Here is a 25339-nt window from a genome sequence, read left to right as displayed (position 1 = left end):
TCCAATCAGTTCTGCCCACTGGACTGTCAAATGCTGCTAGGGCGAGCTTAGCCTCTGGAATTCAGCCAGTCAATAAACCCTCTGTGCCTTTGCCAGGAAATAGCACATGAACCAATCAGGCCGCAGGAAACACACCACCCCTGACACCTGTCGCCGATCAATTTTGAGCCACGGTGCTTGATGATTGATTCAAAGACACCTATGTGCCCTCCGCAGACACCTGATTTGAATCCTGACTTCAGCTAAAACAAAAGCCGAGGAGCACATTTTTACAATGTCCCTCCTCTGATCTGTGACATTACCTTGTCAGCTGACCACCCCATTCAAAGGGAGGGTGTCAATTGGAGTATTGATCCACTTATCGCATGGGAGGCAGTGAACACAAGAGAAAAATGGGGACATGCCAAACACAACTTAAATCGCATTGATTACCCACAGAAGTTCAGAGAAAATCTGCCAAAGCAAGTGTATGCCCGAGGATCCTCCGCCCCTCCGCCCCTCTGCCTCACCCTCCTTCTTTGTTCCCATCTTTTCACGGTCTATCAATAGAGCATGCTGACATAATAATGGACACAGATGAACACTGATAGGGAGGAAAAAATAGATACAGGTGGACAAAGCGAGCGTGACAAGAAGAATATCTGCATGCTTAAAGAGTAAAATCTCTACCTGAGCCGCCGAACAGTGCCAACGACCATCCATGCCTCCCTGACTGCCTAGTTCACACATAGTAGCTGCACTCAGTCCTCACACTCTCTTGCAGAAGATTCAACAGCTTGTCTGCTACTTTCACAACTGGAAATCACACACACATGTACTCACACAAACTCTATGACAGCCAAACATGCTCCATTGGTCTAGTTCTATTTAAACACATCTACACAGACACGCGAGCATACACCAGATCAGGCTGAAGTTGGCAGGCTGATGAAGAGATCCTGACGAGAGAGGAGAGGAGCTAGCTCCACTACTGCAGATGGTGAGATAGACTCATACACCGCCTGCATTAACAGCCTATCACTGGAGCTCAACCACAGACAGGGAGGGAGGGGGGAGGGAGAAGAGGAGGGGGGGGGGGGGGGGTGACGAGTAAATATGGAAAGATATGAAGGGAGAGAAAGAGCAAAGGGAAAGCGAAAATAACCGAGGGAAGAGGGAGAAAGTATCACCAGAAGATCGATAACAAGTAGAAGAAAGGCAAGATGGAGACGAAGATGTGAAAGATGTATAGATAGCGATGCAGGCAGAGAGAAAAAAAAAACAGATGGAGAAAGAGGAGAGGAGCGAGCGAGGCATGAGACGTGGAAGTGCCTGGGTCAGCTGATTCCTGTAGCCAATTGGGCAGAGCTCCGAGCCTCGAGTTTCTTCCATCAGTCTTCCCATCAAACACAGGTGCACACAAACACATGAATGCGCGCAAACACACATCCACCGACAGACAGGGAACATCAAAACCAAACTCGAGCTCTGTGACTCAGCGCAGCCTCTAGCATAAACACTCACACAAGCTCTCCCTCTCTTCTCCTCGCTGGTGCTCAGCTGTCATGCATTATTAATCCCTTCCACTTTTCAACACGCAAAAAAAACCCACGAAAAAAGCCTCGACACAGTGTGGACGTCAGGAGGAAGCACATAACATATTCTTACTGCACAAAGCACTGACGGCAGGAGCAAACCCATGGGGTAACTTAGGCAGATCCACTGAGAGACACACGCAAACTTGAGGTGTGTGCGAGAAACCGGCAAATTGCTCGGACCCGTTGCACCTTTGTAAGACATCTCTCACTGCCCCTCCTCTGATGCAACGTGCTGCAATACAACTTATTGTTCCCGATCCACCTGAGTGTATGCGCGCGCGTGTGTGGATTCAATGTTTTATGTGTGTCTTGGTTAAGGCCAGATTGGTTGCCAGGCAACACTAGGCAGCCTCAATAGGGAAGCTGTAGATTCTTCTTAAACAAGACAAACACACATACTCACAAAAATAGAGTTTGGGGGGCAACTGGAGTGATTTGACTTGCACAGACGAGCAAACGCCCGTGCTGCGGTATATCGAGCATATAGTGGGTCTGACCCACTTCTCATGCTGACTGCACTGCATAGCTCCACATCCCAGATTCAGCACTCACATCAGTAAATCACAGGCGCAGGAACAGTTCGCTTAAATCGCATACACATTGAGAAATTGAGCAGTGAAGAGTGTGAAAAGAAAGGCCCTGTGACAGCACTGTCACTCTGCAGCACTATCCCTCCAGCTCTCATATCCATTATTGATGCCTGAGGCTTAGCTCACAGCTCTCTGCGTTCTATTATTTATGTCTGAAACAGCTGGCGGTTTATACACAGAGGAGCTAGTCTCTGTGGGAGACTGGCTGGGAGAGAAAGAAAGCAAGCAGCGGGTAGTGGGGCTCACTATCTCCATGGCAACTTGTATCACTTAGAAAAAAAAAATAAAATCTTTTTTTTCAGTGCTGCTGGCGCACAGTTTTATAACACAGGAGAACTGCAGCACACAGACGCCCACTAAGAGCCTGATAACATCTCTGTAGTGATCTGAACAATAGAGGCGTCTGCGGTGTACCTGCTCACAATGTATCCTCTGACATTAGCATCGACTCTTCAGCTGCTGCCGCTATAAAAATGCCACAATAACAGTTATGTGTTTCTATTGTACCATTTGCATCAGTTTACATATTATGGGAAAGCTATTACATCCTCCACTGGCACAAACAATTCTCCTGCAGTAATTTAGAAGGGAGGGACCACTTAGCGGTAAATTTGCCATCTAGTCTATTTCTGTGATTGTGCTGGAGCAAAAAAGTGAGCCTTCTGTCCATTAAAGACAAACAAACAGTACTGCAGGGCAAATAAAAACCTATTAATCACCCAATATAATTAGGAAAAGTGCCTATGGTATTTCCTGGAGCAAAAACTATGTTTTTTTAAAGATATTGGACTTTTCAGTTTTGTGGCATTATTTCCTCTATTTGCGGATAATAACTCTAAATAAATTTTGTATATATCCCATGAGCCGCAATCATAGACCCCATACAAAAATGGACATAGCCTGCAGGTCTGAAAACTACATTCTTTGTAATGAACAGCAGGTGGCGACTAACTTGGTTGCGATGATATAAATAAATTTATGGCCTCAGTGAACATTTGATGAATTTATGTTGTAAACTGCTTGTCAAAGGTTTTATTTAATACAACATGTTTTTTTTTTTTAAATTGGCTCATATTTAGAGTAAAAAGACAATAACACAGACTAATTTAAATAGACAATTCTTCAATCCCCTCCTTTCACTCCTGAGGCAGATGGCTGCCTCTTCCTGAGCCTGTTTCTGCACGAGGTCTCTCGCTGTTGAAAGGGAGTTCTTCCTTCCTGCTATTGCCAAGTGCTGCTCATAGGGTTCGACTGGGTTTTGGCATTTTATGTCTAATCTACCTTGCAATTGTTGCTGTTAAATAGCACTACAGAATACCATATCTTGCAGTGCCAAGGATAGCCAACATGCTCAAATCAAAGTTTAAAAAATGGGAAACTCCAGGGTGATATCACAGTGGCTATGTCCAACTTTTATATACAGTCTGTGGCTGTAGCAGACTTATAGATGATAAGACTTGTTCAGACTTTGATTCCCTTTAAAGTCAGGTGAAAGACTTTGATGCTGGAGTATCCTAATGCCCAAGGGGCCTAAGGAGCTGACGCTGTAATTATAATATTTACCATCTGAGTTTTATCTGGAAACTTTTTTGTGCTATACACCCTGTCAGATTACTGCTATGCATGAGAAAAAAACTTTTTTTTCAGTTCTCATCTGCCTTTGAGTAGCCCCTGAGGAGTCATCATTGTCCACCTTGTGCTTCTAGTTAATTTTAGTTTTAATCTACGATGGGTAATGCACGCCCTAACAGGACAATATATAGCAGGCAGAAGGGAAGTAATGAAGCACAAATACTTTAATATTTTCAGGTATTTATACTCTACTAGTCTATTTTTTAAATAGGCTCATTACTTTATATTTAACACATTTGAAAGAAGATATCATCTCACATCAGAGCACACCTTCAAACACCAAAATGATATGAGTCACAATGGAGGGAATAACCCAAAAAAGATAACCCTATGGGTGTATCCATCATCAGGGCTTATTGCATACAAATAGATGAAATTTTTAGTAATTTATGCATCATTTATAGTCTATACTCAGGGGTTTAAATGGCCAGAATGATCTGAAACAGCATTCTTGGTGAGACTAATCTGGTAAGACTAGTCTGTAAGTTGTGATTGCAGTACTTCTAGCTAGCACTACGGAAATGGAGGATAAAGGAAGTAAATTTGTTTTTTTTAAGTGGCAATTCATTTCAAACGCAACATTTCTATCAGCTCAACAAATATCAGCCAACGCACAAAATGTTTGTGTGCAGTTTGTCACACAGCGTGTCTGCTCGCTAACAGTACAGCTACTGTATTTCACTCAGAGATGGAGAAAGATGTGAGAAAGACAGGATGGGAGAGAAAGAAAAGAGGTTATATTTGAAGGTAAGGACAGATCAGTGATATCTGACAACCTGAAAGGCTTCAAGCTTCAACGTTCTGCAAAACAAACTGAGGTATATCCAACTTTGTATTATTCAAAGTTGTATGAAAATACTCAGCTGTTTAGTGTAGGATAAAAAGTTTAGCTTACTGTAATGTGGTGAATGTAAAGCACTGTGCTGGACTGGAGCACAGTGGCTTGGTGTACTTGGTCAGTGTTAGCTTACATAAAGGGTAGCAGAGATTAATTTGAATTTTAGCTGATGATGCTTAGAATTATTCACTAAAGTTCAATCTCCATCTAACTGTATATTGTCTTGTATAAAGACAGCACAAACAGTATGCTGTCAGTGTAGGGGATGGAAATCAGTCAAGATAGCTTGTTGAATATATCTGCTTACATCATGTTGAATTCATTTGTGAAAACCCACAAAGAGCAGTCAACCTCAGCACAACAGCAGCAGCAGCAGCACAGGTCAGCTGATGACAGCCTGTACATTAAGAAAGACTCCTGGAGCTCCAGTTTAAACCCTGACGGCACACATTTTTCTGTTTGGGTATGGAGGCAAAGTGAAAAAAGTCTGCATTCCCATGTACTAATATTATTTTATTATTATATTAATATAGCACTTAGCTTTGCACAAAAATAGTTTTCAGAGCCTCTGACTTTTCAGAGGCTCTACCTTTTACAGACATTAAAGAACGTTTGTATTTTTGCCATCTCTGATAATAGTATGCTAAATATGGAACTGAAAGGCAGGAGGAAAAGAAGATGACCACAGAGAAGATTAATAGATGTAGTGAGGAGGAGGACATACTGAGGGTTGGTGTGAAAGGGGATGATGCTAGGGATAGGGTGAAATGAACTGAGCAGTCAAAAGTAGAAGAAATCTGACGTATTATCCAGTGCTTCTTATTATTATGTGAAACACTGCATATGAAACGTGGTCCATGAGTAAAGTGAGCGGAGCTCTGAGCGGAGTATAAAACAATTCCACTTTTCCTGTTATATCTTTCCATCCTTGATTAGTGGGCTGCGGCATGCTAATCCTCTTACTGAGTGCTAAAAGAAAGTTATCAAAGCAAATTACCACTTTTTAATTACCTATTGCCACACGAAAGGAAGATATCTGAGGAATTACATTGGAACAGCAGATCTTTATGTGACCACACAGATTGGATTTAATAGGTTTTCCTCGCATGAGATGACAAAGAAAAACTTGATGGTGCTCTGACCTGCGGTGTTCCACCCTGCTTCCTGTTAGTGGCTGTGGTGGTTGTGATGTCACTGATGGACGGGGCGGAGTCTGAACGGTTGCCTCCGGCCGCAGCGCTGGACTGCGGGGTGATCGAGGAGGATGGCATATCGCCGACAAGACGCGCGCTCCCCTCCACTTTGATGTGGGGGTGCCCCTCAGCTGCCATGTTGAGGATGCGGAGGCCGTTATAGTAAAGGCCAGCCAGCTGTCCCTGGAACATGGCTGCACCTCGCTCGCCTCCACCAACGCGCACTGTTGTCTGGCTGTTGAAGATGGTCAACTGGCGGCCTACGCAGACACACACAAACACCCGCAACCAAACACACATAGAGAAAAGGTGGACAGGCGCACGCAAATACAGCCACACGCACACACACACACATTCCAGTGGTCACATACGTGCGTACATACACACAAAGTAAGTGTTACACAATCCACCACCCCAAAGCCATGGTGAGAGGATGGGATAGATTATGCATGGCAGAGCAAAATCGAAGCCGTGGAGAACCGTGGAGAAGGCTGAGGCTGAGAGAGATAAGAGTGAGAACGGAGAACCAGAGAAGGAGAAGGGGGTGAAGAGACTGAGAAGTTGACGAGGAGGATGAAGAGGCAAAGAACAGGAGGAGGAGGAAGAGTGAGCAGATGAGAGGAGTCAGAGGGCCCCGAGAAGACGGGGCTGACAGATGGTTGCTATGGTGATGGCTGTGCGGCACGACATTGTATTTGAAGGAGCGACAGACAGGCAGACAGAGAGACAGAGATCTAGAGAACTGTTGTCACAGCCCTATGAAGCATGCACAGGTTATAAGCTCTAGCACTGCTCACTGTTAAAGGGACTAGAGTCTAATTTAAGGAGCTCTGCTGAAGTTTAGGAGGAAAACTTTTACATTTTTTCAAAAAGAATTGCTCTATTAGTCATTTCAAATTTACATAATTCTTACATGGCACAATACTTTGCATGTACTTTAATTTGATTACAAATTTTTTTTCAACATATAGTCTTTAGTAAAATGCTTTATCGTTTACAATTTGATAGGAAACAAAATTATTTAATAAAGCATCTTTTATCAGTACTTCTTTTCTATTTTCTGATTTATTCACATTTAAATCTCTCCATCGTCCCTTTAACCTGATATTATCAGATACACACTAACAAGATACGTTCACAGGCACTACAGTTTACACAGTATTACACACTACAGCTGCCCAACTTTTAAATACTTAGTTATGGATTTAGATTTTTAGATGTTAGTTGATGGTGCACAATAAGTCAACTGTCTTCAAATTGTATTTTTTAAGCTGAAAGTTTTAAGGAATTTTAATCAGGGTTTTTACCTTTGTCGAGTAGCCAATCGTCAACTACTCGACCGAGCCGATAGGGGATTCGCTGTCTGGCGATGGCCAGGCGCTCGTTATCAATGTTGCCTTTAATTTAGAGATGAAAACACAGTAGTAATTACGCACATCCAAACTTGGTACAGGAGCTGGATACAAAAAGAACAGCAATGAAAAGAAAGTAATGGTCTGCTCATTGTTGGCATGTCACTGTGTTAAGGTCAGCTTGAAGAGAAGAAGAGCTGAATTCACTACGTTTCCACTGAGCGGACTCTTACTCTCTGTTCATTGGGTTTAATTTAAAGAGACATTTCAGGGGTTAACATCTGCAAGAGCACAGGGAAATAATGTTACAGCTGTCACATACTGCCTATATGACTGACTGAGTTTAGTGTTACATACTCACACACACCTCACAACAACTAACATTTAGCATTTTGGCTATGAGCTACCTAAAGCCTCATTGTGTTAAAGACTACTAACTAAGATTACCACTTTAAATATAAAACCCAACAAATATAAAAACAAATACTATACTCAACAAAATACACTTTTTTCTTTTTCTTATTTTTTACTCTAGTTAAACATTTATCTCCAAATATGACATGTTTTTAAATTATTATTTGACCAAAAATGCACCAGCTGTTATTATTTTCTTTTATGGTGAGAAAAAACAACTGTATTGAATATTTTCATAAATTACCTTTAACACTATTTAACAGGCCTAACATAACATAGCTGGCTAGTATACAAGCTATTGTAAAAACTACCTCATTTTATGGTTTAAAAAGTCATGTTTCATGTCAGATCACACATATTTCATTTCAAACACAATAACATAAAACAAAGCTGCAATTATATGTCTCAACCTCAGTGTTTGAATATAAACATTGAAAGAAAACACTGATTAGAAAGTGAGTTGAATTGGACTAAAGTATAGCTGGCGCTGCCCCCAGGACAGGCAGTGGTGTGATGAGTCAGAGGGTTGGGCCTATACGTGCGGGGCAGGGCCTACCTGAGGGATAACGCTCTATGACCGGCAGGTCGTCCAGCTGGAGGGTCGCATTGCCACCACTGCGGGTGAACCGAATTACGTGGTACTTCCCGTCGTTGACAAACTTGGAGCTCTCCTCGATGTTGATATCGTCAGTGCCGACATTAAACACTACTCTAATGTTGCCTTTGTCCTGAGGAGGAGGAGAGGTATGACAACATTTTATCAGATGTGTAAAGGTCAGGATATTACCAGTTTCATGTCTTTTGGGTATGCACAGCAGAGTGTGTGTGACCACGTATTTGTGTATTAAATGGTGTAAAAGGACCTGATAAGTTTGACCAAAAACCAAAAGTTGAAAGCAGACAAACAAAGGGGTGGACGATGAAAACCAACGCTGTCTTAAGTATGGTGAATTTAAGTACTTGGCCCATGCCTGCTTAACCAGCAGCTGCAACTCATTCAAATAACTTCAATTGTTTACTCAGAATGATAAAACTATTTAATCAATGCTGAGATAGAGCTGGGCTTTTGGTAGATGACCTTTGAACCTGGATCAAAATCTGCTCAGGTTAGTGACAAGTTATGCTGTTTTCCAACTTCATCTTGGATCAGTAAAGGAATCAGTTTTTCGCATTCCAGTCATAGTCTAGACAGAATTGTCACACATAATGGCCAGGGAAAAACTCCAATCCGGCCCAGTGGACAGTTTTGGAGGAGGATATACATTTTGGACTTTTAACTGTATTTTCATAAGTTTCACACTTTTTCCTAATGATTAAGACCACGGACATTTATACTATAGTAACAGATTGACAATTAAATGACAGAAAATTTCCTGTTTTTTTTAACTATTGACTACAATAATTTATGTTTTGTTTTTTTGTTTGTTTTTACAATGAGTCAGGAGTTAAAAAAGATAACTTTTTTGTAAATTAACGAAACCTTTCCAACTTTTTCTGTAATTCTACACATCCTTCCATTTACTACAGCTGAATTTCTTTATCCTGTGGAAAGATTGAGACATACTGTTGCACCTCTTTTTTTTATATTAAGATACCTCAGGGCTTAAATGTGTAATTAAAGTTATTTACACTAACATAAAGCCTAGTTAAAATCGACATGAGCCATATGTGGTCCTCAATGTAAAATGACTTTGAGATCCTTGGTCTTGAGGATGACATCAGTTTCCTGCCAAAATAAGGTTGTTTTATATTCTAAAATATACCAATGATGACATAAAATAACAGCTATAGCAATCATGGATGGCTTATTTTAATGATCGTAACAGTGCTATTTTCATAGTCCTATTTGAGCAAACAAATGCTTCAAACTGAAACTGCTCTGTGATATTTCACGATTTTCTGATATTTTACCGTGCAACAAATAAAAGCTCGATTGTGAGGATGTGAAATCTTGTGAAGGTGTTATCAACCATCGTAGAGATAAATGTGACAATTTATTTTAGGAGGTATTGCTCACCGCTTGTCAAGTACCCAATGCTGGGATGTTTAATAATGTCCATGTGCCTGTTATGACTGTACAAGTGAAAGTTTATGAGAGCTTGCTGGGACAAGGTTGATCACTGAGGGCACCAAGACCCTCAGTAAAATACACAGCTGAATGCAGTTTTGTTGGCCTTAATTTATACTTAATTATCATTTTAAGAGAACATGTTGTGCTTTGTCTTATTTTCTGTCCTATACATACTGCTACAATAGTTCACGGTCATAAACATGGCCTAAGTTTCAAATAATGAAGTCAGGCTATGAACAAGGAATCCTCATGATCCCAAAGCTAAAGCTTCATACTGCTCAGCTAAAGACAGTTGTTTCTACTTTTATGGGGGATATCCCTGATATAGTCATCTCGGACAGGTGGCTCTCCAAACCTTCTGTTTGTGAGAGAGCCAATCAGAAGAAAGTTGACTTAAAGAGAGAACATTACCAGATTGTTGGTTGAACTGAGGTACTTCATAGAAGCCTTCTATAATATAAATAAGGAGCTGGAAATTAGTATATTAGGTCCATTTTATGCATGATCACAAATTTTTACACTAAAAATCAATTAATGTAATTATGCAGCCCGGAATCAATAAACAAATAGCTTCTGTTACTGGAAGGGAGGAATAAACGTGTCCAATTCTTTCATAGTGGGATATAATTTCCTTATGAGAATTCATAACAAGTCATTTTGGTTTAAACAAGGAAAATACACAATCTGTAAAGGTTTTGCCATAATTACATGTGTCATTTGGAGTGGTGGACCATCGTATTATGATGAAGAGTGAATACTGTTAATAGATATTGAATGCACACAGTTCTAATTACAAGTGTGGTTACTGTAGCAATAGCTGACTAAATGAATACAAACAAGAAATACTACATGAGAATGATAAATCACATAACCCTTGACAAATTGTTGTACTTACTATCTGCAGCTGAAGGTAGTCTCCCAGGCCGGATGCGCTGTCCACCCGAAGCAGAATGGCATGTTTCTGTTGAGTGCTGAACCCGAGGGCAAGCCGGTCAGCCCTGGTGCTGGGACGCTCATTAGGGGGCCATGTGTAAATCACCAAGCCTCCATCACGGGCAAAGATATAAGTGGTTCCAGCTGGTCGACACAGATAAAAAAAATGTAATTACAGGTAAATCTGTGTGTTGTGATGGTGTTATCTGCCATCACAGGTCGACCACTCCAGCTGGTAAATCTATGTTTTGCTAAATCTTTTAAACACAAGGAGCATATTGGAAAATAATAACAAAAAACTTAAAATGTCACAGCTGACTGGCCTTTTCTATTCTGACAAGTCCTTCTCCAGGCTGTTTCCCAAATTACTTATCACCATTACTGCAGGAGGCTGACTGTATAAGTGACTCAACCAAATAACAAATCATATAATTGTTTGACTCATAGGGTGACTTAAAAACCAACATATATCTCTCTTCTAAGGTTCTGGAGGATGAATTAATGTTTAAAGCTAGAGAGCATGGAGACATTTTTAATCTAATGTTACACATAGACACGCTATAGAACAGCCAGTTGAGGGATTGGTATTTTTGTACAATATCAAAATCAACAGTTGACAGTGCCCTCCTGTGGAGGCTGAGAAAAAAGGCACAAGATGATGCTGAGATTTGGTGTTTCAAAGCAAATCATCCGACTGCAGCATTTTCACATCTGCAGTTCTGCACCACAGTGAAGATTTGATTAGGTTTATTTCTTGCAGTTTAGAGAGTCAGCCGCTGTGATTCACCTAACTCGGTTAAATCAGATAACAAACCTGCTAACAAAAGGCAAATGCATGATTAAACCAGCATGATCCAAATGCTGGTAGATAACGTTTTTCAAGTTGGTATCTACTTTGAATACAGCAGATAACAAACTCTACACTTGAGCTGTCTGCACCACCAAAAAAACTGTAATCCCCCCTGGGCCTGGGAAAGGCCATAAAAGCAAAGACTCACCATCGTTGCACAGTGGCCCGGCGTATGAAGTCATGCTGCAGTCACAGGTGAAGCCCTCCCACTGCTGCAAACAAACCCCCTGATTTGAGCAGGAGTCTTCTTGGCAGGTAGTGCTGGGTCCTGCAGTGACAGATGTGGTTGGGTGGAAGGGTGCAAAAGTTAGGGAAATAGAAAAAGACACATGGATTTGGTTTTGTGTGGAGCCCAATGTGTTTACAACATTATTAGAGTACAGTGTGGTTATTTTTAAACTGCATTTCCTTGAAAAACTTTGCAGTTTCAAATGGTTGAATAGGCTTTTTGTGCTGTAATGACGTTATTATTAGTAGTATTAGTCAGACTAGGATGTTGTGGAAAGGCTCCCATTCTTTAGCTTTACACTAACAGGATCCAGTATAAACACAAATCAACCTAAAGTGTGTTATTCAGTGAAAAGAGCCAAATGTGGAGAGCATGCAGGTGGTGAGGTTAAATGAATGGGGCGAGGACAGGAGGGGAAATTAAACATAAGAGAGCAGAGTTATGTTTAAAGGCCTTCATCTCAATACTCTTCCTTGAGCAGTCGGTCATCATTCTCTCCCTGCTTCATGCTAAACGACTCAGGAGGAGGAGAATGTCAAAGTGCTAAACTTAGCTCTCCTTCGTTGCCCTCAACACAAGGCAAGGAGGAAAGAGTGTGAAATGATTCACAAATGGAGTATTGAAGTTGAGGTTAGGAGTCAGTAGGAGAGAGGTTAGAGAGCATGCTGCAAGGTGGTGGAGCTGTGGTCAACTCAAGTCAAGCAGTGGTAATGTTGCTACTGTGATGAAATCACTACGGTGGCTAGGAGAGGATAGGTCTCCTCTGACCTTTGACTCTGGATCACTGGGATCCACACAACACTGGACACCACTGGGTAGTTTTAAACACACGCACACACACGCGAGCGCACGCACACACATACTCACACACACACACGCGCGCACACACATTTCCTCGGCATCACACACACACACAAGTGTCTCTTACATGCTCGCACAAAGCGATATACCTTGCAAGTCAGCTTTCATCAATGTAACTTTTGTCAGCCAAACAAAAAAGCAAACAAGCAAATTAAGTTAGATGGTTAGTCAATGCACACAGATGCCTGTGAACTACTGAAAGAGTGGATCAGAGAGAGAAAACACAATGTGCAGAAAGACTGAGGAGGAGATGGAAAGAAAGAGAGTAAAGTTTACATCTAACAGGCCAGGAGCTGGGTTAGTGGGTTATGCTAATAACAGAGAGCATGATTTAAATGAAAACTGAAAGAAAAAGCAGTTGGGACACGGGGCTGGAGCAGATCTGCCGTTTTGTCTGCACCTCACCTTCACAGCCCCTCTCCACTTGTCCCATGGTTGCCAAGGCATCAGCCAAAAGGTCCGGGAGCCGTCCGTTTAGATCGACTGTTGCTAAGCAACCCTGAAATCCCTCACGGGAGTGGACAAGCTTAGGCAGGTCTCGGTACATCTCTTTGGAAACGCCCCCGATGTACAGATCACCTGTCGAGGAGCAATATAGTGAATGGCAGCTTCACAAAGCAAACATGAACTGTCTAGTTTTGCATGACTGCATCAATAATTTAATTGCAATAAATTATAAATTACTTTATCAACTAATTGATCTAATCACATAGCAGTTTTATCACAAGTTCAGTGAGCTCAGCCAAATATCTTCAGTTAGTCAGTTAGTTATATATAGTACCAATTTAATTTAGCTTGATAAATTACACTAGGTTAATTGTTTTTGCATGTTTTTACCCTTTAATTTTTTTTTATATAAAAGTGTTTAATTGCTTTCTTAATTAGAGTTAGAATAATAAAAGACACTACTCTCATATCTGTATGGTAATAAGTAGCTACCTCCAGAAGCTGGTTCGGGCAGACTACTGGATCTGCGCTGCCTCATGTACATGAAACATAACTCTCCTCACATCATATACCAAACACACCCTCCCAATTTGGTAGTCTATTTAAGCTACAAAATTTCTTACCTTCCCTCTGACATGTCAGTGCCACTACTGCCCTACATCACTGTCTGCTGTTTGCAATCCCTTCACCATCCCAGCATCCACCTGTAGACTCCGGGGGGATGTTTACTCATCACTTCCCAATTTTATATTTAACATATTCAATGGGAGTGATGAGCTCAGAGAGTGTCTGCCAAGCTGCATGCTGCTGCTGTAACAAATCAGTTTAAATGTGAGCTGTCTGACTGAACTTTGTTTACTACAAAGGCTGGAAACAGGGAGATACGGCTAGCCTCGTTCTGCTCAAGGTAACAACACCTCCAACTTCATTGACTCAGAAGTAGTCTGGCACACAACCTCCACAAAAAACAGCTAGTTTGTGTTTAAAACAAAAAGAGGTGCGCGTATTACGGTATACGGTCTCATTAATAATGGAGATAATTAAGATTTATCTCGTGTCAGCTTCTGTACCTAACTTTGAATGCCTTTATTTTTGCGTACCCTTTAGGTCAAGGTTCTTGGCACCCATGGTGGTCTGTGTGGTGACTTTGGTGTCAATCTTGACTGTGTGGAGATTGTTAGTGTCTCTGGATATGTGCACGTTGTGCCAGTGGTTGTCATTAAGAGGACTGTTAGAGTTGCCCTTAATGAGGTGTGCTCCGTTTCCCAAGTCAGAGATGTAGTGAAGGTAGCTAGAGAAGGAAAAAGAAAAAGAGAGGGGAGGGGATTAAATAACTGAGAAGTGAAAAGGGAAATTAATCGTACTTGTGATGAAGAACAACACAGGGTCATCCGCTCCGGGGCATTATTATCTGTCTTTTAGAAGCTTAATTACAAGAATAAAAAAAGAGCTGCGTGACTTGTGCATTTTTCATATCGTACACTTAACAGCCCATTTCAACCTTAAAGTCAAGAAATTTTAATTTTTTGTTCATCGAGGATGATCTTAATAGCAAATTATAAATTTCTCCAGGACAAACATTAACATGAACAAGTAAAACTGCCTTTTATGAGGAATATTTTATATTTTATTTGACGATGACTGACTTAAGGTAAATCACACACAACTTATTGTCCAGCTCACCCTTTAACCAGCTCTACCACTATGAAGTCATTGCCGTCTCCTCTGTTGAAGAGGATAAGACCGTCTGGGGACGTCGTCTTGAACTGCATGAAGAGATGCATGGAGTAATAGGCCTGCAGCGTGGGCAGGGTGACAAAACTGGAGCGGGATCGGAAGGTGACGGGGTCGGCCACAATGCTCTTATAACCGATAACAGCATTGAGCTCGCAGTAGTCAATGTCGCCGTTCTTGCACAGGTCAATGTAGGGCATGCCGTTCAGCGTCAGGCCCTGAAGGTGGCCGATGAAATTGGAGGGCACGGCAGGCATGAAGCGTTTCTCGGTCACAATGCCCGTCTCCACATTATGGAACTCCAGCTGGGTGTGGTCACCCGCCATCTGACCTGGTGGCGGGGTAAACTTAAGAGGTGAGGGCTTTGGAAAGGTGGGTTTCAGGTGGAACTGTTCAACACTAAAACTAAAAATATTATTTATTCAACATCCTCACTATGAATAAAAGACAGACTAATACAAAAGTAGACACTATCATGACCACAATCACAATTCAGTATGATTGCTTTCAGGTACAGATGCTCTCTAAAAAAAGAAATAAACCCCTTAATGTTCAACACAGAATTCAAGTGGATGTCTACACTCCAACTTAAGACCTGGAAAAAAGTGTCATTTTATGGGGAGAAAACAAAAAATAAGTCAGGCTGCTGTGGTTACCTTCAGCAGGCTGCAGGTCGTCCACGGTGAGTTTGAGGCTCTTGCCACGCCGGACTACCCTCACCGTGTGCCACTCATTATCATTGAGGTTTGACCCAGCAAAGATGGTCTCTGGGCCTTTACCTACACATAGCCCAGAGCACCATTAACATATTGCATAAAGATGAGGAGAGAGACAGAAAGAGAAACAGATACAGAGAAAGAACCAGAAGAAGGAGAAAAAGAGAGCCAGGTAGTTTGAGTAAAAAATTAAGGACAGAAACTGAGAAAATGGAAGCTAATAGTAGCAGGGGAAGGAGCCATTCATACCCTGGGGAGACAAACACCTCAGTGTTAACGCACTCTTTCCAGACAAACAGACATATAGACAGACAGGCTTCTTTGCAGATTTACAAGAGAGACAGATGACGTGACACAGACAGACAGAAGGATTAACATAAATGGATGTTGGGGGTGTCTAAGACTGGAGACTGTGAGTCACAACAGGCCCACGCTGAGACAATCCATCTGTGGACAGATCGCACCGCCATGACGTTCTCCTACAACCCACACATGCACAGACAGCAAATTCAGACCCCCTTGACCACCCAACAGCCCTCTCGCCTCCACACTTATACTTGTTCAGGTGCCTGAATGTAGGAGATTTGCTTATGCAATGCTGCAGTCAGCCTCATGGTGGCGCTAGACACACAGTGGAACATCAGCGTGCTCTCCAAGGTGCTGATGTGCTGCAGAATGAAAGAAGCTGAGCTGTCCTCTCGTGATGTCTCTCTCTCTCTTTGCTCATCTACCAGCTCATATCTTCACATAGTTGACTGCACACATTTGACAGGCTGACTGTTCCCCAATCCTCAGTGTCCCCTTGCTTCTACTCTTTACAAGCACCCCACCAACCTTGAGCGCAACTCCCACTACCTCCCAACACACACACGCATACACTTACACATATTCCCCTTCCCTCTACTTGCTTTGAGAGTCTGCGTACAGTGACCTATAGGCGGTAATGACGGGGGAGGTGAGAAGTAAACTGACCCGAACGAATTCTGCTGCAGAAAATGTCAAGCATGCCGACATCAATCACGGAGGCACACAGGCACACACATACGGTCCCACACAGTCACACACACATATGAACACTGGTAGAGAGCTAAGGAAATGTGGATGTAAAGGCTGCCGACACGCAAACATAATTAAGTCAATCAAAATGGATGTGGTGTGAAATGTGTGTGTGTGCAATTGTGAAACTAAAAGAGTGTGTTGGTGCACTCGGAGAGCACAGAGGGTTCCCCTGAGGAGACTCAGCTGTGCTCTGGGCATGAGCATCTCATCCTGTTACCATGGATCATTGCCTTGCACTGAGTGAGGGAAAGAGTATGTGCATGTATGTGCGAGTTTATCATGTGTGTATGCGTGGACTTTTTTGAGTAGTAACTGAATACTCAAAAAATGAGCAGACTGATGTGACAGTGAAGCAGTGATCTGTGTTAACCTGGGAGGGAGAGACAAATGCACCCACACCCACACACACAAACACACACACGCACCTATTCTGGGTCAGCGTTAAAAAGCCATTCAGTGAGTTACTAGTAAAGGCTGTGGCGGTCAGCAAACAGCCTGTGAGGTTAAAGCAAAAGATGAGAAATGACTCAAACAAAAAAAAAACATAAGGGAGGCTGATTGTTGCTTGGAAAACATAATTCAAGCCAAATGACATGCGAGACATTATAAAAGCAGGACAATGAAAACAAAACAAAAAAAAAGTGTTTCATATTTCATTAGCTCCAAATAACAAATGGCTTTTCTGAAGGATACGCCTCAAATCTCTCCCATGCCGAGGCTTTTATTTGACTGCTGAGTGGACTATTTCACTGGCGCCTGCCTGTTAAATACATTTCCCCCCTTCCCCCTTGAATATCATATGTATAATTTATTGTATGCACACGGTGTGCCAGAAAAGTGGCTGCCTACTGAAATGTTCATTGAGACAACTGGTCTAAAATTGGCCAGCAGACATGCGGAATAGCAACAGTGCTGTGTGGCTAGTAGGGTTTCTATGGCAACAGCAGTCGTCCATTTCACCACCTCTTTGCCGTCACAGAGCATCCGCTTCTTTCGCTCTCTCTCACTCTCCTGCTTTCTCTGTGGTCGTGACAGAGAGAAACTCCACGTGAGGGAATTAAACTTCATCAGGGATTCAGCTCCACTCACAGCAGCATGAACAGGAACACACACTAAAGAAAACACACACACACAGACACACAGATGGGCAATGAAAAGACTACAGAATGCAAAGGCACTCACACAAGCACACACGCCAAAACCCACTAAATGAAACACTACCCAAAAATCCCTCATGTACAGTTTAGAGAGAAACAACAAGCAAACAAAGAAAACAACCCGACAGACTTCGGGATGAAGGTGCGACAGAGAGAAACAGAGGGATAACACGTCTTTTGTCTCCGGCATGAAGGAGAAGTAATTACCCTGAAGCTCTAAGTTGTATTCATCCACCAGCTTCCACTCTCTACTTCCGTACCTCTTATTTATCAGCACACCTAATTTTACTTAAACACCTCATGCCCGGGTTTCTTCTTCTCCTTTTTCTTTTATTTTCTCCTTCCTTCAACCCCCACCATCCTCTCTCATTCTCTCTCTCTGCCATCGATCCCTCTTTGCTAAAATGGCCGACCTGGAAAACCCTGGCCCTCAGCAAAAATCGCACCTCTCCTGCAGTGTAGCTGAACATTGCACGCATATGTGCACCTCCCCCGTCAAACACATACACACATGCACACACACACACACACACACACATATCTGCACATAGACAAATGGTACAAAAATATGTTGAAAGAAGATTAAATGAACTGACATGATACACAGCGTGAAAAACAGCCACACACATTTATAAAAGCACATACACACAACGGCGCACACACGTTCTGAGGAGGTAGAGGAAAGGGGGGGGGAGTTAGGTGAGATGGAGGATCACTTACTGGCTGTACAGTTTATCCTGATACAGTCTGGAGGGAGAGCAGAGCAGAGGGTTAATGCTGCACACATACACATACTCTCCACGCCCTGGGGATGCACACATCGACACACCCTGCATGCATATACAAACACGCACACAATGCTGAGAAAACACACGCCCCTCGTTTGTCACAGGACCACAAGCTGGACCTGGACAATGTGCAGCAAATGCAGTTTCTTCGATTTTTATTTTGTAGCCAATAAAAGGAAAAATCTGAATAAAGACTGATGGATTTTTACCTTGAGCACAATAAAGAGAGCGGTGTGTCACAGCATGACTGGTGTGCTCATTGGCTGCTCTGGCCTGAGCGACAGCTTCAGTCACCAATAAAAAGCGTGGGTAGACTGTGATGGGTTATGTGTGTCAGTTTTGTCTAACGACTCTGAACACATCCCATAATTTTTGTCGCCTATCCAGAGCGCGAATCTCCGTAAATGGTTGGAAGATTCAGCCCCTGTACCTTTTTTTTTAAAAAACCCCATGATGCCTTGGTGTGTCGAGTGGCGTCAACCACAGAAAAGACGTGGCTGCAGACAACCAGAGACCAACACATGCACCCCTCTGTAAGGATGTGTGTGTTAGCATGTAAATGAATTCACGTGAAAGTGTGTGACTGTGGAAAAAATGAGGCTGAAAAAGTGCTTAGCAGTTATCTCAGGCTGCGAAATGTGCAAAGTATTCATGTGCGTGTGCGTTTGTGTTGTTTGTTGAAGGTGTTGGGGATGCACAGGTCTGCTGGGAGTGAGCAGAGAATGCAGCTTGAGGCTTGACCCTCTGTTCAACACAAAACCAATAACCTTTAGCTGTTTATATTTGCATGTGTGCATGTAATCTGTGCAACATATCTGCTGAAGCAGTGAAATCCATCTCTTGTGCATACTTGCAGCAAAATTAGCTGAAATATTTATTGGAATTACTGAGAATTTTAATTTAAAAGGGACATCTCATGCTCATTTCCAGCTATATATTTTTAGCCTCGGACTCTGGTGCTCTACTTTTCCATTACTCTAGGTAGTGAATGAGTTCTGCATGATTCACATTTCAAATTTGTGTTCCTTTATCTAATACTCAACTTTTGCACAGTCCCCCGGTTTACCCATTTCCCAAAACAATCCATTTTAACTCTCTTCTCCTTCTCTTCAAAAAAACTTTCTTTTGATTGGCTGCCCCTCACAAACAAAAGCAGTCAGGTAGGGCTTCTGTGCTCACACTAGAGTAACGGTGAGCACTAAATTTTGGCCATCGCAACAGTATATATGTATATATGACAGAAAATAAGAAAAGCATAATAGGGCTCCTTTGAGTTTACCGGGACAAAAAGTTATTAATCAACAGTTAATGACATTTCTATGCAAGAAATTACCAAGAGGCCAGTATCAGCTGCATTCCCGTGACAGGTAATTAAAGTAATGCTTGAGATTCTATGTGTTTGTGAGCATCTGTGTACCTAGGTTGACAGTAAGTCGGACACGGGCCCCATCCAGCTCCAAACGAAGGGTATCTGCGGAATTACGGGAAGTGGTTGCCATGAGAACGCCATAGGCCCGCTGGGAGCGAAAGCGTAGCGAGACGTCCTCCGCCTCGGTGTGCATCACCACAGGCAACTGCACCTTCATAAACTTACTGCCGTCGTACGACAGGATAGTTGCATCTGCACATGATCCACAGAGAGAGAGAAAAAGAGATATGGAGAAGGAAGAGAGAGATGACGACAGAGGAGGGTGAGGTGGGTAGACAGAGAAAAAATGAGGATGATTGACAAGGAAAAAACACATAAGGTGGGTGGAGGGAAAGGCAATCTGACGCTGAATGAATCAGATTTAAACATGACAAAGTATGTTACTGCGTGGTTATACTTTTGCTGGTTCCCCCGCCAATACATGTTGAAAAACTTTCTACAAAATGATCCCATCGCTTTCCACTCTTAATTCATCATCACTCCCTCCGCCTTTGAGAGGAGTATGTAAAAATAGCCGCAGCTGGTTGGCTGGCCCTATTATCCGGTTCAATCAGAATGCATGGTGTTGAATGTGTTAGCCATCGTCACTGACATCTCAGACCCTGGAGTCATAATGTAACAAGCTCAGGTGAACCTGCTTTAATGTCTTTTGCATACTCATTTGCATATTCATAATCTTCTCTCCCTGCTTCCTGCTGGGGCCAATCCCCGACTGCTAAACTGTTTACCTCTGAGGACCCTATTTTTTATTGGCCAATTACATACACAGCTAAACACACTCTCCATGCCTCTGTGTTTTTATCTCTCCTCCTTCTTCCCTTCTTCTTATATCTCTCCACTCCATTCCTCCTTTGCCTTCTCTCCCCTTTTCACTCTCCCTGTTTCTGTGGGAGACGGTTTGAGCCAAGGCAAAAACAAGAGAACAGGAAGAGAGGAAGGCGTCATGAATACTGATGAGCCGAGAAGGAGGGAAAGAGAGAGACAGTGTGCGTGTGTGTGCGTGCATGTCAGAATAAGTGAGTGAATTTAAGTGTGAACAGAGAGGGGTTTAGTAAAGTGAGAGTGGGGCTGGGGGGGGGGGGGGAGCAAGAAAGAGAGAAAGGAGGATGGGGAAAGGGAGAGAAGCTCCTGGCTAAAATGCAAATGAACCCTCATTAACTTGAGGAAAAAAAGAAGGTGGTTGGCCTGTTATATCACACATAACATAACTAACAGCCACACATACACCCGCCCCTGCGCATGCACACACATGAACACGTTTCTGATAAGGGAGACAGCTGACTAAATTTTCCTCATCACAGCACCTGACTCACTACCAGGCAAACAGAGGATAGAGGGTTGGTGAGAAGAAAAGTATGGAAGCCCGTTCATGCTGGGGAAAGAAAAAGACTGACGATACAATGCACGCTGGCTGTGTCACATACTGTTGCATCATTTGACGCCTGTAGCACACACCAGATGGACCATACAAACAGAATAAGTAAAGGATAAGACCAGCCACATTCTGCATTTTTTCTTCTCATGTCATCGATCCCCCGAAAATCCCAAAATCAGATCCCGGCTTATCTCTCAATGCCTTCTAACTTTCTTACCCTCATTTCCAACTTGATTTGTTCTTGCAAAGTTGTTAAGTAAAAAACATGTCAGGCTACTTTAAGTCACTTTGTCGACACATCCAACACAAGGTATTGGGATCAGGATATCTACATCACTGGGATTCAAGCACTTGTACTCTAATACTAATATGAACTAAACTATCTGCAACTGAACCCCCCCCCCCCCCCTCCCAAAAAACATTTCAATAAATAAAAACCAGGCTAAACATCTGCTAACATTTGCACAGTGGTCACAATGTAACAATAAAAATATAATAGCCACTATTTGACACAGGGTTCACACACACTCACGCACACCGCCCTAGCAGCAGGGTGATGTGAGTATCAACCCCTGTTGACATTTAAAAAAGCACAATTTATCCTAGAAAATCTTGACATGTCATCTTTTTGACTGAAAAGTAATAATTCTTAGCCATAAATTCAAATTCGTCATTTTACTACTCCCATTATACTCGCCATTAAAATGTGTCATTAAAAAATAAAAGCAATCTCGGAGCCAGAGCGTGGCGAGCATCTTTGTTCATTAATGAAGAGAGAGGAGGAACAAAGGAGTGAGAGAGAGAGAGAACGAGGGAGGGGAAAAAAGGGAGGGAGACACCGCAGGTAGAAGGCATAAACATGGCCAATCACTCTCTCCATCTGCTTCTCCATCTGGGCTTCCTTTAATCCACTGAACCACCAGTTAGTGACCCCTCAGTGCACACAGAGTGGGATGAAGTAAGATATACACAGAGCTAAGGAAAAGAGAGCGATAGATGCTGCATTGCTATGATAAACATACACACTGTGGATGTTTGTCCTATAGAATAAAACATTTTCATATCAACTCCTTTCAGAAAGCCTGTGTGTGAGTCTGCATGGGCATATCTCCTGCTAGATGATAGTACAATCATCACTTGAGACGCATCAGCGGTTATGGCACAAACAACATTTCTTCTCTTCTTCTTGTCTGACGCCCATCTCGCTTCTTCAAACAGGCCTGTATCAGTCCCTCTGCCAATCTTTCCTGCTTTCCATTTCTCCCCCGCCCTGGTCTCATACCATTTCTCATAACTCTCTCTCTCTCTGTCAGATTTTCTTCTCCCATCTCCCATTCCTCCTCATCTCCTCACCCGCTGTCATATGGCGGTTCCAGCCCGGTGAGTCCACCTTCCTCTGTCACAGCTCCTGCTCCCTGCTTTCTGCACACTTCCTCTCCCATCGATTCCCAGTCACTGCATCCATAGCACTCCAATAGTCCTGTCTGCAGCCCTGCTTCTTCCCACCTCTTCTCCTCGACCTCTGTTCCCTCTCTCCTTTTCCACTACTCTTTCTTTGGTACAGAAAATGTGTATTCTTAAATAAACAAAAAATACAGCCAAAGATAGAAAACCTGCACCGTTATTATTTTTGTTGGTGAGCTAGCAGACTCATTTTTTTTTTCATTTTTTATCTTCACCTATCCATACAGTATCTACTCCTCTTTTTATTTTCAGCTTCGTACACTCCATCACCAGGGATTTAGTGCAAGGTAAACACATCGGGACATCTGATTTCAGCATTAAAAAAATGAAATAATGCTTTAGTCACATTTTTATCTACCGTTTTATTTTACGAGTGCACCTTTTTTAATGCACCTATCACGCTAATTTAATCTGCTATGAGTGAAAAAGCATAATTCAAAGTCACAAATAACCAAAATTTTTACAACCAAGTGATCACAACATTTTCAGCAGCTGATTTATTTTTGATCTTAAGACTTCTGTGCTTCCACCCCACATCATCTGTCACTCATGCCTTTGGCATTACTCAGTGTTCTCAGGCAAAAAAGCAAATGACAAAGCTGTCATGATGACTACAATTTGCATCATGACATATTATTAAGTTTTCACCCAATGTGGCTGTGCATTGACTTTAATTAACCCTCTTACTCATCTCCATTGTGAAAAGGAGACTAGCATTTCTCTTGCTCTTGGTCCCCAGCCTCCTACCCTGTTATTCTTACCTCTCTCACAGGAGCGTCCCAGGTAGCCCGTCCCAGAGCAGTCACACACATAGCGATTCCAGCCCTCCCTGCAGATACCGTTGTGCTGGCAGGGGTTGGACAGGCACTGTTTGGGCGGTTCTCTGGAGCATGAGGGCTTCACTCCCACCGCCCTCTGGGCCTCAGCCAGCCGCCGGATGTCTTTGCTCTGCCCGTCCACAAATAGATCTCTGATGCAGCCTACGTACCCGTAGTTCAACAGCGCCGTCCACACCTGAAGAAGAGGATGCCAGTGTTGAGTCATGACTACTGGATTGTCAAAACTCTTGCAGTGTGTGTTGCAAAAGTTAGTTTAAAGTTAGTTTAATAATTTTTTTATATACCTATTATTATTGTTAACATAAAAAGTTCCCCAAATATAATTTTTTAAAATCAATTTCAATTATAGGCCAGTTATTTTCTCAATTAACTGATAAAACATCAGGAAAAACAAATGAAAATTCCATGTCCATGCCAAAAGGAGAAAGAAGTATAAACAACAAAAACAAGAACATAATAATCAAATAATCTGTATATTTGGGAATATGTTTTAAATGGTAATTTTACCAGCCCAATTCACCCATTCATGCAGCTCTTTAGTCTATGCCTTACGTTTTTCTAACTTTCGCATATACTCTGGTGGGTGCAATTTGGAGTTCAGTGTCTTTGGTAAATACTCTACGGCATGTGGGCAGGAAGAGCTAGGGACCGCCGACCTTTCGATTAGCAGACACAAGTGCTCAGTAAGTTGTTGCTCAGTAAATTCACTCAGTAAGTTGTGGTCAGTAAATTAAATCACTATTGATTAAGTACTGGAGACTTACGGTCAGTTTTACCCTGGAGTTAAAATACTACCAAATTACTAACAATAAGAGGTGAAAGACAGCAAAAGAAATATAAAAGGATACGTTAAGTCACTCTGTGCTTGACAAGGCTAGATGTTGCCAAGAACAGAGAGCACATGCTGCAAGTTAAAGAAATTTCTCCAATTGTGTTAATATATTTGAATGCCAGGAGAAGTGAAAACATGCTGATTGCCATGGCAAATTATTCCGTAATCTGCTGGAGGAAATCAAAAACGACCTGAAACCTTGAACTATAAGAAAGCATTCAATGCAGGTGGAAACAAAATGTTTCTTTTAAACTTTTATTTTTCGCCCTCTGGTTCTTGATTTAAAATTCAAAAGATTAATTTTTCATAAATCCTTTTAAGGCTTTGTGGCACCCAAAAATCAGCTTCATGACATTCAAACTCCCTGCTGTTTTTTCACATTTCAGGACCATGGACAGCACACAGTTTTCTCCCCAAGATCACTGCCAACCATACAAGCACTATAAACAATGACTTCTTTTTAGTGTACCTCTTTAGGTCATAGCATCTATTTTAAACTTCCTCTCTGCATGGCACTTTTTTACTGTGCCCACTATGGTGTTAAAGTTGCTTCTTTGTAAGAAGTGGGACCTTGCTGTTTTGACGTATTTTAATGAACTTGTGAAACACCTCCTCCAACGCCTCCGATTCTACCGCAGAAAACTTCCACTGCTTCTCGTTGGTCTGTGATGTCATGCTGTTTCCTGGGAGAAACACGCGTAAAACCTACACGTTTGTCAGATTACAAGTAACAGGCTGCACACGAGTTGTTAACAGCTCTCTCGCACATTCTCATCCAGCTTTGGAATGCTGGACTTTATTGAAATTAACTTGGTCAATGTTACAAAAAAAGAAGAAAAAAATCTGTATATTGTAAGTAGATTGCCGGCAGAATCAGACATTCTGTTAATGTAGGTAAAAAAATTTAATATGGAGAGTTTAGGTTATTCATTATTGTCTGCAACTGCCACACTTTACTA

General features: G+C 42.2%; 1 protein-coding gene across 14 annotated transcripts in view; it reads right to left on the bottom strand.

Moving 5' to 3' along the window:
* Positions 1-25339, bottom strand: part of nrxn1a (neurexin 1a) — a 66440-nt gene that overhangs the window by 4691 nt on the left and 36410 nt on the right. For 5 of the 14 annotated variants that reach the window (XM_040038782.1, XM_040038784.1, XM_040038783.1 and 2 more), the window contains 12 exons: positions 23471-23723; positions 19859-20062; positions 18374-18400; positions 15378-15500; positions 14671-15052; positions 14088-14278; positions 12946-13119; positions 11599-11718; positions 10563-10744; positions 8153-8324; positions 7138-7227; positions 5780-6090 (listed from right to left, as the gene is read on the bottom strand). In XM_040038782.1, the coding sequence (XP_039894716.1) occupies positions 5780-6090; positions 7138-7227; positions 8153-8324; positions 10563-10744; positions 11599-11718; positions 12946-13119; positions 14088-14278; positions 14671-15052; positions 15378-15500; positions 18374-18400; positions 19859-20062; positions 23471-23723 (2229 nt within the window). Of the gene's footprint in view, positions 1-669; positions 1025-5779; positions 6091-7137; positions 7228-8152; positions 8325-10562; positions 10745-11598; positions 11719-12945; positions 13120-14087; positions 14279-14670; positions 15053-15377; positions 15501-18373; positions 18401-19858; positions 20063-23470; positions 23724-25339 lie in introns of those variants that run through there. The other 9 variants (XM_040038789.1, XM_040038795.1, XM_040038792.1 and 6 more) reach the window with 4 other exon arrangements.

This window comes from Simochromis diagramma, unplaced genomic scaffold (assembly GCF_900408965.1).
Source record: "Simochromis diagramma unplaced genomic scaffold, fSimDia1.1 OVJJ01000402.1, whole genome shotgun sequence".
In the NCBI taxonomy this organism is placed as follows: Eukaryota; Metazoa; Chordata; class Actinopteri; order Cichliformes; family Cichlidae; genus Simochromis; species Simochromis diagramma.
Note: the sequence above shows the minus strand (reverse complement) of the source record. Positions and strands in the feature narration are given on the sequence as shown.